The sequence below is a fragment of the Bos mutus genome, chromosome 3 (assembly GCF_027580195.1).
Source record: "Bos mutus isolate GX-2022 chromosome 3, NWIPB_WYAK_1.1, whole genome shotgun sequence".
In the NCBI taxonomy this organism is placed as follows: Eukaryota; Metazoa; Chordata; class Mammalia; order Artiodactyla; family Bovidae; genus Bos; species Bos mutus.
Window position 1 is genome coordinate 31,552,196 of NC_091619.1, and position 13,399 is coordinate 31,565,594.

At 42.2% G+C, this 13,399-nt stretch overlaps 1 protein-coding gene across 2 annotated transcripts in view; it reads right to left on the reverse strand.

Annotated features, from left to right (window-relative positions):
- RBM15 (RNA binding motif protein 15) overlaps positions 1–13,117 on the reverse strand; it is a 28,980-nt gene extending 15,863 nt beyond the window's left edge. For both annotated transcript variants that reach the window (XM_005891281.2, XM_070367523.1), the window contains exons 1-2: positions 9,410–13,117; positions 3,819–5,376 (exon numbers count right to left, since the gene is read on the reverse strand). In XM_005891281.2, coding sequence (XP_005891343.1) covers positions 5,354–5,376; positions 9,410–12,275 — 2,889 coding nt within the window. In that variant the 5' untranslated portion in view covers positions 12,276–13,117 and the 3' untranslated portion in view covers positions 3,819–5,353. The remainder of the gene's footprint in view (positions 1–3,818; positions 5,377–9,409) is intronic.
- Positions 13,118–13,399: the final 282 nt, after the last annotated feature.

Below are 13,399 nucleotides of genomic sequence, written 5' to 3' on the forward strand. Positions count from 1 at the left end.
ATCAGCTGGAGAAGGAATAGGGTACCCACTCCTATATTCTTGGGCTTCCCTTGTGGCTCAGCTGGTAAAGAATCTGCCTGTAATGCGGGAGACCTGGGTTGGATCCCTGGGTTGGGAAGATCCCTTGGAGAAGGGAAAGGCTACACACTCCAGTATTCTGGCCTGGAGAATTCCACGAACTGTACAGTCCATGGGGTCACAAAGAGTCTAACAGGACTGAGTGACTTTCACTTCACTTTCTTTGATTATAAGCTCCATGAGATATAAGGAACTTGTCTGTTTTCCTCACCAATATAATCTTAAGACCTAGAATACTGCTTGATACATAAGAAGTACCTAAATATTTGAAGTATTAAATAATTAGCTACACCAATCGAAGATAAACCCAGTAACAATTCCAAATGGGAAATCTTTCAACAATTTACAAGCCAAAGATACACTCAATTTTACCTATTACTCCATTGTACCCCACTCAAGCCTATTAGTAACCTAGTTAGAAGTTAGTAGACAGAAGTAATAAATGGTTCATTCACAGAAATTACTTACATGTATACATACACACTCAATCCCAAAATCACTTTCAATTTTAAGACTACAATTATATTATTTTTTAGATTAACTGAAAACTCAAGGATATCTCAATCAATTCCTGACAATATACCCCTTAGCTAAGCCATAAAATTTTTCTGGTATCCCTTTAGCATTTCATAAACTAAACAGCAGCCCTTCTTCACAGACAGTTATAAGGTAAAATTAAACACTAAGTTAGACTGAATTTCTGGGGGAAATAATTACATGACTACTACTTTGACAATGTTAAGTGCTAAATTCCATGGCATTTGCCGCTTCATTCTGCTTGTCCTTTCAATAGCTCTGAATTTATCTTCTGGAAGCTCCTCTCAGCTTCACAATCTGAATACCATTCTGGTTCTCCAACCTGAGACTCTTTTCTGGCATCATTTTCTCTTCCCATGCCTTAATATGATACTACCCCAAGTTTGCACTTCAACACTCTTACTCTCTAACCAATGCTGCTCAACCCACGACCGCTGAACACAGACTACTACATCAGAATTACCTGGAGAGCTTGTAAAAGAACAAAAACTCCTGGGCCACGCATGCTGGTCCTAACAAATCCCACAATTTCTGGGGTTGGAGCCAAGGGCCTGTATGTTTCCCAAGAACTTCAAATGCTGACACACTATAGTTTAAAATCTACCACCCAGACATTTTCTCAGGTTTGCAGCTTTAATCCCATCCCAGCCTCCTGAAAACAGTGAGTTATGACAGTGACCACAAGCCCTAGCAAGAACAAAAGCCTGGCTAGAACCCTGGCTGTATCACTTACTGTCAGAGTATGGTCTATGCTGAAAAGGAGATCAGACAACGTTTGTTGAGGACTTGGCAGAATGCTTGGCCTCAAGTATCTAATAAAAATGACTGCTATTAGTACTGTTGCTTTACATCCATATCCCTCAACTAACTATCCATCCTCACTCCCCACCTGCCTAAAATTAGCCTTTCAGGACTCCCTATTGTTGCTGACCCAACCATATTACTAGTTTTCTAGACTTAGCCTGCATCTTTCCCATGTATCAACAAGCTGCTCTATTATTATTAATCATGCTTGATGGACTGACATCTCAATTCCAACCTCCCTCCACCATTCTAGGTTCTAACAAATTATTTTTTAAACCCTTTCATAATCAGCTCAGCTTAAAGTTCACATAATCATATACCCATATCGCCAGTAAGAAGTCAATTAATCAAATATTGGCCTGTGACATTTTTCCCATGGTTGTCTTGAACAATGAACTTGCCCCAGTATTTAACTATTTCCCTGTTTCTATCTAGTTTCTCCAATCAGAGTCCAAGTTGCTGATAGGAGTAGAGACTATTGGATACATTCTTCTTTATGCTCAATCTTACTTAATGTACAGCCAGAATTTAATTTATACAGGAATCCTACCTGAATGCTTAATAACATAGTATTTGGGAACAGAGGCATGTTAAATAATTTTACCTCAAGATTAAAATCTTGGTTGCTTCTCAGCAACAAGCTTGTCTGAGGTTTGAAGAAATTTTGTTTACTCTTCTTAAATTTATAAAATTAATCAACTCTGTTTAAAACTTGTAACTAGGTTATAATTGAAGTTTTTAAGTAAAAGGCTCTTTTATCCAGGAAAGCTTAAAAACAGCAAAGTGAAATGGGAGACAGACGTGATGGTCAGATAAGCCATTATCATATATCCTACTGCAAGAAAAATAAATGCTGTACAAACCATAAGTATTAAATTTATTGCCTCAGATAAACAACTTGTAAACAATAATGTGACTTAAGCTACTGAAGTGGCTGTTTTACTAGTCAGGGTAATCCCCATTTTCAATTTTAATACAACTAGATCTTTCAAAATGAACTCAGAGATGTTCTTGGAACTATTTCCTTTACAGCAGAACCCTAAATCAAGATCCTACAAAAGACACTGGGAAACCACACATATAATTCAAAAGGGCAGTTTCCAATTTATAAAACCAGGACTCTAGATTTAACACTCAACCCAATTAATATTTTTTTCTTCATGGTGTAAGTAGAAATAAAATGATTTCATTGAGTGGTTTCAAAAAACAGTGTACTTTTCCATTTTGTATGACATATGCAATAAACAAATGCCAAACAAATGCCCTGTCTGCAATATTTTTTCTTCTTGAGATAAAGCCTGAGATCTTAAGAGATACCAAACATGTAGAAATATGTTGAGAGTATAATAAAATTTTCCTCAAATTGCCAGGGATTTTCATTTTTTTTAACTAATTAGAAAACTACTTAATGAGCTTTCAGTATGGACTAGTCAGAGACAGAAAATACACCGGAAATTAACATTTCCAACAGGAATAAACAGCTTAAAGAAATGTACATGACAGATCATTTAGCAAAGCTTTAAATGGCAGTCAATTCATAAGCAGATGTTTTACAAATTCTTGAAAACAACATACTGAGAACCTGAAAACTGCTGTACTTCACTTTCCCCATTTGGAAAGAGATGAAAAACAAAAATCTAATGAAAAAGAAAAATCCTCTTCAAAATTTTTGATCCCATTTAAAATACAGCAAAGAAAACCTAAATTGTATTATGCATTTAAAAAGCTGTACTTGTATTCAGCTGCCAAAGCCTCACATCTGATTAATAACAGAGGAAGGGGCTGGAAGAACTCAGAAGGCTAGCAGCACTAAATGGACAATGAAAATGGTTAAGAGATTTTACTCAACACTGCCCATTCACTTCCCTAAGATTATTGCAGCTACCTAATGTTACAATTAAATCTCCCTGAGGAAAAAGAAAAAAATTAACCATTTTGGCTAAATTATCTATCACTCAAAGTCCAGTAATACACCTTCTTGCTACATATAGTAAAATATTCTTAACCTGGAGGTTTAGAGATCAGTGTTTATAATAAGCAACATTTTTACACCAGTTGAGTTCTTCCAGCACCACTGAATCACCAATAACAGTGAATGCTACAGTTAAGAGAAAACATCAAATTTTTACAGGTCCAAATTCATCACCAGAATTTTAACACTTTGGCTCCCACATTTAAAAGACTTTTTTCAAATGTTAAGATAAACTTTAAAACTTAAAAACATCAAAACACCAAGAACAAAAGTTCTGGTCTGCAACTTTGTTAATATATAACACTTTGGTGAGGGGAAGAAGCTAGTAACAGCAGCAGAGTGCCTAAATCAGAGAAATATATCCCCAAACATTAAAAGCCCTCACCCTGTTAATTATAATGCTTTTGACCTCTAAAAACCCTCTTACCTGTTTATAAGAGTTTATACAGCTGTTTGCCACTGGAACACCACCTTGCAGAGTATAAGCGTGGCATCCTTTGTTGATAATCACCTGTTGCCTAAGTAATCATCATCCCGCATGGAGACAGACAGCACTAGGGCTCTTCCATCCGAGGTTAAAATTCAAAACAAGCCCAACAAGCCTGCATTTCAAGGTGGTCTTCGTCTGCAACTATTAAGTTTAAAACTGGCAAACAACAGTGGTGTCTGAAGCCAATGGTGCAGCACTGCTGGCTTCCTCTTGAACTCCAGCGTTGTCACTGTGCACCGAAGTCTCCTGCGGCCAACAGGGGAGTTGTTCTCCTGTACTGGAAACAGCTTCCAAACATCAGGAGCCCCTGTACAGGATAATGCAGGAACTAAAGGCAAACACTTTTTCCTCCTTAAGGATGCCTCCATTTTTTCCTCACAATCTGTACTACCAACCGAAGTGACTGGGCCTGAGTGTGCGTTCGTACCTATGAAACCGTCACGGTGCATGCACATCCAAGGCATGTGGAACCACAGGTCAAATAAGGCACAGATACCAAGTAATGGTTCTAATTACAAACGCTAGCTCTCAGGAACTCTTCATCCATTCAGAACTAAACCCATCACTGCATAACTCTGGTAAGAAGCCCCTGAAGATGGAGGAGCTCCTCAAGTGTGTCAGGAAAGGCTTTATTAACATCATCATTAACATTTAAAAAGCAAGCGGAGCATTTCTCCTTCTTTTGGCAATTTGGTGCAAATGTTAAGTGCAAGATAAAGCAATTTCAAACTTTTCTTCAAATTAAAAATGAAACTAAGGCCAAACGTGATGGGTGGACAAAATAAATCAAAACTTAAAATTCAGCAACTCCGGCTCTTCAAACCAGCAAAGCCCCCGACTTGTGCACTGTGGTGAGGCTTACGGTGCTTGCCCCGGCTTCTTGCGTGCCAGCAAACAGCACCATTTCCTCATCAAGTTGAGGACTGAGAAGCAAATGATCCCCTTCACTGCAAACAAAGGGGGTCACAGTAACACTAGTGATCCTTCAGAATTGACACACTGTGATAGTCAAAATGATGGTCTCCCTGCTTCTTGCTCAAGACATACAAGATCTGAGCAGCAGCAAGTACCTCCTCAGCTGCAAACAAAGGGGTCAAAGGTTTGCCGTCAATTCACTTCCAGGCAGAAAAACATTTTCCTCAAAAGAAACAATTTATTTAGAATAAAACAAAAGCAGCTCAACTGTGAGCGCACGTTTGAGTGACAGCTACTTTTAAGCTGTGTGAGCCATAAAAAGGGTTTTTCTTTTCCAGAAATCTTGTGTACACAGCACAAAGCAAGGTCATTTTTTTTCCACTTAAAACACCGGCATTGGCATCACAATAGCAGATACACAACTTTAAGCTGCCATTTTAGTAAAATGCACAAATACTAAACAGATTAGCTTTCTTCCATCAAGAGGCCCATGTAAACTTCACATAAGCCACAACTTCTCTTCAAAAAGGTCCATTAGAGCTTTGAATTCCATGTCTTCATCCGTTGTTCACCAGTTTTGCTTGCAGGGGGGGAAAAAAAGGTTATTCAGTACAAATGTTTACAATATTAAAAATATATATATTTCCCCTATGCCATTATAGATGAACATAACATTAACAAGACCTTCCTGGACAATCCACCTTGACTTCAAAAAGCACCAATAATACCCACTGGCACAAACCTTGAAATGAACTTACTGTGAACAGACAACAAGTAGAACAATAGGGTGAATTTTTTTTTTTAAAGACTGCAATTAACGATTATAGGACTGAAAATATCCTTTGTACTCATGTAACTGAGTAAAACATGTCAAAAAAATTCAGAAAAAATCAAATTTATAATCAATATATTCTATATAAGTTAAAAAAATGAAACTATAAAAAGGTGGAATTTAGTCAAACTTATACCCCCTCTATTTTCATTCTGTAATTTATATGGAGCAATACAGACCTACTCCATCATTGTAGAAAGGGGTCAAGATACAAAACCTTTTAAAAATCCACCTTCATTTGTGTTACCAAAGACAGCAGCTGTTATTTTCTTTAAAACACTCATACAAACAATTGCTAAACAGCCAAAGAACACTGTGGGACTTTAAATTTCCAACTGTTTAAATCATACATATAAAACTCCTCATTAAGCTAGACAGTTCACTGTGGTCACCTGAAATCATTTTCTCCCTTTAGGCATATCACTATAACCAGAATGTTAACAGGGTCAGCTCCATTTCTCTTCCTGTTCTCATACCTAACTCCTATCTCCAAAGCAAATATTGTGGCAGAGACAGAAAAAAAAGTCCAGAAATTCTCTCCAAAAACTTTTTCACAAAAAGGTCATTAAGGCCCTCTTCTCAAGAGGATTTCCTAGTTCTGTTACCACAGAGTTTTTGGTGAATGGTTCCTATATGGACCCAAACTGCAGTTTAAGTTGTACCTTCGTAATGAGCAATTTCACTGTCTGAAGAAACTATTAAAAGAAATTAAAAAGACAAAACAACAACAACAAAAACTGTCAGTGAAAATCTGCTCATGAAATAGTTTTTAAATAAACTAAACAAGTGTTAGACTCTGAAAGCAACACACCCCTTACTTTTACTGTTGTACCTCAAGTGGTCTAACTGAGCTAAGGGCCAGAACATATTACCTTCAAAATGTGACAAAAGCTTATATCAGCCAAAGGACGGACTGTTTTAAGACGTAATCCTTAAGGGGAAAACTCTGCTTACTCTTGAGTGAGAGTCAAAACAGACATCTCAAACCAGGAATTTAAATTTTTTCGTGGAAAACTCTTTATAGAAATCCCAGTAACAACCAACAAAATAACACTAAAAATAAATTGACTAGGAGCTGAATGATTAATTTTTCATAAACTTTGAAATTGTGATTAAAAATCTAAATTAGCTTGATGCTTCTTTTTTTCACCAGTAACACTTAATGAGTCATTTAATGATATACTTAAGAAATTCCATTCATTTGAACTTGAGTTCCAGAAAAATCAATCAAACAAATACATTTTTAAAAAAATAAAAGCAAAAGAAATAACTGGCTGTCACAAAGAACATCCAATGTTGAGATTACAAATTCTGGCTAGTGAGAATTAGAACCAGATTGTTTTAGACAAATGCTTTCATTCTACTCTTAAGTTTAGGTAGATAGTTTACCAATGTTATAAACCTGAACAACAGAATGAACAATACAAATAAGAGATTCATCTGAATGATGGCACTCTGTAGGTAAGCACCAAACTAAACATAATTTTGTTATAATACATACATTTAGAAATGGTATCAAGCCATTGTTTCAAAAGCACTGAAGTGCAAATTGCCCAGATCTAACAAAAGCCACGATGTCAGATAAAGAATCAAACAAACATGGAGCAAACCCATAGTACTCTACTCTTCGATAAGCTGGCATATCAACTTAAAAAAAAAAAGCCACACACACTTTGGATTAGAGTAAAATTAGATATCAAGGACTTTACTCTCTAAAAGAGTAAAATCATTTGTTCAGCCATCTTATCAAAAGGTATTCAAAAGTTAATGGTTAGTGAGACTATTTAAACTGGAAAAAAATGTATCTAGCCACAAATTGTACTTTGACCCCATTTATTTATGCATAGACTGCACACTGACATAAGTTTCTGAACAGGTGTCTATTCCATATTAGCGTGTCAAGCAGTTTTTTAAAAGCAAAAGGACCAAAAGTGTTCATTGTAGGACTTCCAGGTGTTTTCCCTACAGGCACACCAAGGACCTCTGTGCTCATACCCTATTATCTTCCTTCTCTCAAAATGGCTAGTTTTTCCAGTTTAAAAACAAAAAAAAAAACAAAAGTCTCCAAACTTACAAAGAAAACTTATAAATGCATAGTGAAAACTAAAAAGGATGACACAGCAGTGATGAGGCTTTCATGCTAACATGCATTAGACACCTGTCATAATGGACAATTAAAAATTACATGACGTTTCCCTGGGTTATTATTGGTGCTATTTCAAAACTATCAGCTTTGATAACAGAAAGAAAACAGTTGAGTTCTGCCAGGCTTTCAGTAAGTCACTTACATAGCATAGAAACATGACCATGATCCAAAGGTCCTCAAGTTTCTAATCATAATTAAATATCAAGGGCTTTAGCTAAAGTCCTCAACATTTAAACCACAGGGGAAAATACACTTACAAATGACCTGAGAAACTAGGGATTGGGGGTGGAGGAGGAAAATAAAAGACAAGGAAACCATGAATTGTTGTTAAGCAGCAAAAGCTCTTGTTAAGAACCAGAAATTGATAATCTTCAGTCTGGGAAAAAACTGTGGAGGTGGGCTAAATTATTTTATACTAATTCCAGGTGTCTGAGAAAATAAACCACTAAAAAACGGTTTTCCTAAACTGATTATTTCAATTCTCTGTGGCTGGACACCAATGAAAATATAAACACAAAATTTCAAAGATACTCAAAATACTTTCAATAATGTGAAGTCATCGCTGTTTAAATATGAAAATAAAAATCCAAGCAATATTTTGAGAGTATGTCAAAAGTATTTCAAAATGACTTAAAAAAAATTCTGCAATCCAGATATGGGTGATTAATGCCCACTGAAATAAAAGGATGACTTATGAGCCTGCAGACAACTCTTCTTTCTATTACTGAAGTCAGAAATTTGGGTGAATACAATATAAAAACTCACCTCTGCTGAAAAACACAAGTTTTGAAATTTTCAACAATTAGAACTGTACCTGCTATACCCCTCAGAAAGTCAGTGAAAACACCACCACACACCAATAACTGACCAAAGAACTCTGATTTTAAAAGCACCTACTCACTTCCTGCATACTAGTGTAAGCAAAAGACAACGTGGTTTGTAACACACTCCTCTATTTTTACTGAACAGCTACAGCTACAAACCAAAAGTGCATATATGGGATACAGAACTCAAAAACTAATGGTAAAAGCATATATGTTAAAGCAAGCTCTTGGGAACACACCACGTATTTTAAGAAAAATACTCAAATACCTGATTAAAGTAATTGCCAACGTTTTATGTATGCTTTACCAGCTTATACTCCTGAGATCCCTGCTCAAATTTCAGCCACACAAATAACATTTCTGGTACAGGAATTATTTACCTACATACCAATCAAAGCCATTTTTAGGGGTGTATTATCTTTTTACAGCTAGTGGGCTCTTTGTTTTTCAAATTCTAACTTTTCAAATTTCTGGTTTTGTAACTTTGAGGATTTTTTTAAGTTCAAGATTAAAAAAGAAAAAAAATCCGCAGAAAAAGAGGAAAACAGTTATACATAAGAGTGGAAACTCCTGATTAAAGTAAATCCACTTGCCTGCTACCTTTAGGGGAGTCCTTTCACTTAAAATAATAGCTAAACTCTCCTGACTTCTATTTTAAAGAGGTTTATAAAAATATAAAAAAGAAAATACCTAAAACTAAACAACTAATTAAAAAGAAAATTTCATCTGACGCTGTATCCCATTACACATCACAAAACAGGAACCATGTCAAAGTACTAAATACAAGTTACACATGGACTTTAAGACGCACCACGGACAATGATCATGACCAGGTAATCTTCTTCAGATTTGGCCAGTGCCTTGGCAGGGGAATCCAGGAACTGCTGGGAGAACTCACAGGGTGGAAAGGCATGAAGGACTCCGGTGTTTTCCTTGTCTTTGTTGCCCCCCACAGGGAGGCTGATCACCCCAGCGGCCTGCTTTTGCTTTAAGTAGGACACAAGGTTCCTAAGTGGCCTCTGAGTAGAGGTGGCAGTGTCTGATGTGGCTGAGGAAGAAGAGGACCTGCTATCAGAACTTCCAGGCACAGCCAGAAGAATAGCATAACCATTGGGCCCTGCCACTTTGATGCGTCGCGTTACTTCATCCAACTTGGGCTGGTCCAAACGAAGACGCTGAGTGATCTTGAGCTGGGCCACTTTGCCCCCAGTTGAGCCCTCCACAAGAAGACTACTAGCCACCTGGAGGTCACCCTGCAACAGATGCATGTTGGAAGGAAAGTTGCTGTTCTTCAACAGAAGCATGCCCTGCCAGGCCAAACAGAGTTTGGGAGATGCTGCTGCTGCAGGGGCGGTCCCCCCATCCTGTTTCTGGGAAGGGGACTTCAGCTTTGATGAAGCAGTGCTGGTGCTGGATGCACTCCCATCAGGCCGATCTTCTTTTTTCAGAGGGCTTTTACCCTCCGTGGTAGCAGTTGTCCGGTGCTTCTTATCCCGTTCAGCTGATGCAGAGTTTTTACGGTCTCGCTTGTCACCCTGGCTCTTCTCCAAACTACCTCGTCGGTCTCTGATTGGAGAGGGCCTTTCCAAGAGAAGACGGGAAGATCGATCGTTGTCGCTGTTGTAGCGATCCCGGCTACTGCCCAATTCTGGACTGCGGTCAGGAGAAGGCGCGCAATGACGTTTTCGTGGACGGTCACTCTCTGGGGACCTATCCAGATGCCGACCCCCACTCTCCTCAGGCAGCCTTCGCTTCCTAGGTTGGTCTCTGCTGCTGGGCAGATCTCGATCACCTCTGTCCCGGTCCAACGACCAGCCATCCCGCCTACGATCCAGGCTATCCAGTGGCTCATAAGCAGGCACAGCAGTAGCTGCAGTCCGAGTGCTGCGTTCACGGACTGGGGGTGGGGGCGGAACCCAATCAGAGTCAGGATAAAGGTCCCTATCACGATCTCTGTACAGTATGGGTGGTGTCCTATCCCGAGCACCCCTCAAAGGGTCGGGTGCCCGGTGTCCAAAAGCATCTGTCACCAGTTCATAATGAGTTAACGGCAGAGGCTGCAGATATTGCTGCTGGTAACGATGTTCTGTGTCTGCAAAGTCTACTCTAAGGCGACGATCTGGGCCACCAAGTGGGAAGCCCCTCATATGGGTCCAAGCAGCATGAGCTGCATCCAGGCTTTCGTACTGGATATACGCCCAACTATCACCTTTGCGGTAGTCAATGGTGCGTATGGTGCCAAACCGGTCAAACTCCCGTGCCAGGGCAGCAAGAGGCACCCAAGGACCCAGGCCACCTACCCAAAGGCGGGTGGTGGGTGTAGCTTTGCCATAGCCAATTTTGATAGGATTCCGAATGATAATTTTGCCAGACATCGCTAGTTTGGCCCGGTGAGACATATCTAGGTTTTCAAATTTGAGAAAGCCATAGGTACTGGTCTGGCCCCGAGAAGGCCTCTTGATGTCTACCTCTGTGATGACTCCGAAACGGTCAAAAGCCCTTCTTAGATCACTCTCTGTCACAGTGATGTCTAGGTTGCCCAAGAAAAGCGTCCGGTTAGCTCGCTGATCATCCTCGGGTGAGATCTCATCTACTTCTCTGAAAGGAGCAGCACCTGCTCCAGTTCCCACCCTTGGCTCAAGACTGTAGGCTGGGCGCACTCTCTCATAGAACGAGTAGTCTCGCTCTCTCTCCAGGTCTCGGGGCAGTGGTGGCGGAGGTGGAGGGGGCAGGCGGCCGAGGGCCAACTGCTGCAAGCGGTAGTCTCTGTATCCCAAGGCTGCACCACCAGGGGAAAGTGATCTCTGGCCTCCACCACCTCCTCCAGGGGGGTGCCGGTGACCACTTACAGAGGACCCGACCACACTGGCTGAAGGAGGATAGGAATCTTTGTCTAAAGGGGAGCGGCTGCGGCGCCGGCTCACATACACGGCTTCTATCTTCAGCGGCCGGTCATAGAGCACTAGGCGGCCTCTGGCATGCTTGGCCGCCCGCGCGTCCTCTGGCCGCCGGAAGTTCACAAAGGCTACTCGCTCATCCCCGCTGCCAGAACCCGAGAGATGACTGATTTTGACACTTACATCACCGAAGCGTTTAAACTCGTGAAACAATCCGTCCTCCACTGCTTCGTCACTCAGCTGGGACCCCAACTCGCTTATCTTCAGTGTCTTGTATTCCCCGCCATCTCCGCCGCCAGGAGCTGAAGAGGCGGCCCCAGAGGAACGTGACTCCCCGCCTCCACCCCGGGAGCTGCTGCGCGACTCGCCCCCGCCCGAGGAATTTTTGGTGCTTGGGGAGCTGTAACTATGCAAGCGGCTACTGGAGCTGCCCCCTCCGGTGTCGTACTCGCGGCTACCACCTCGGCTGCTAGACTTGTCCAGATGAAGGCTGCGCCGCGACCCGCCGCCGCCGTCTGTCTTTCCGCTGCTGCTCCCATTGCTGCCACCAGAGCCCCCTAACTTCTTGCTCCGCTCCCCGCGGGAAGTCGAATCCTCACCACCACGGGAGCGTTTCGGCTTGACCGGAGAGCGCTCTTTTCCCTTCATGGTAGCGGGGCGTCGGAGATCTTCTCCGCGGAACTGACTAACCCGCCGCCCCGCGCTCGTTTCACACAGCGGAACCGCACGCCGCCATCTTGGACTCTGCCGCGGCAGAGGGTCCCGCCCCGCAGTCTTCATTGGTCAATTAGTTCCGCTCTTCTACAGTCTCATTGGGAAAACTATTTGTCTGTCTTTACATCTCCCCGCGCTCCGGGAAGGCGCCCGCCCAACCACTGTTATTGGGCTCCCAACGCCCTAGTCAGAGTACCTCATTGGTTATATTCGTTGTCCATCTTAACGGTTCCTCGCGCCAGACTGTAGCTCCGCCCCGCGTACTCGACGGTCACCTGACCCAAAGTCTTGAGGCGTTGATTGGACAAAAAGTCTGCCCTCTAACGGTACTTCTTGCGGGGCGAAAGCAGTGATCCCGCCTCCTCATAACTTTCATTGGTTTATGACCCCGTCCTTTAACCTACTATTTGGGAAGTCAGGCCATATGTTCTAGCATTTTTTTTTTTTCTGAGAGGGCGGCTCACAGCGATCTCGCGAGAGAGAGAAAGCTCTCTCTTTCAACGCCTTTCTTCCAACTCCTCCGGCGGCTGAAAGAAGTTTAAATCTGATTGGATGTTGACGATGAAGTTGATAGGCCGAAATAACTGTCCATCACTCGCTTAAAGGCGTAGGCTCTTACAATGAGGAGGCTGCCTGAAGGTGAAAGAGTAGAATACGCGCTTGCTGTGCGACGTCACTTAGACGTCGCGAAATGGTGACCATAAAACAGTTCCTCCTCCCCGCGTTCGGCGTTTTCCTTTCCAACATTTGTTCGCTCCCACGGCGTACTTGGTTGGGGTTTGGCCCTCGGACCTCAGAACTTCTAGGCGCCCTACCTCCTACCTGTGTGGGACAAGGAGCTGGGCTTCTGTCTCTCCCCTCTCACTGTTGGGCCCACGAATCCCTCAGGAAACCGTCCAGGGGCGCCCAGCCGACACCATCTTAGCCCCGTTGGCCTTTGCGTGAAAGGCCTTTAAAAGCCCCACCCACCGTACGCAAGAAAGCGCTCTGGGGCCCGCGGAGCAGGCGGGGCCGGGTTCACAGTTCACGAAGCGCGGGGTCACACTAACTCCCGGGTCCGGGCGGGTCGTAAGCCGACCGCAGGCCCTTGGGGCCCCGCAGCGCTGGAGCCGGTGCTTAGCCCAGGCTGGAAGCCGGCACTGCTCGGTGCGTTTCATTCTCGCCCGAGTGTCCTGGGGTAACCTAGGACA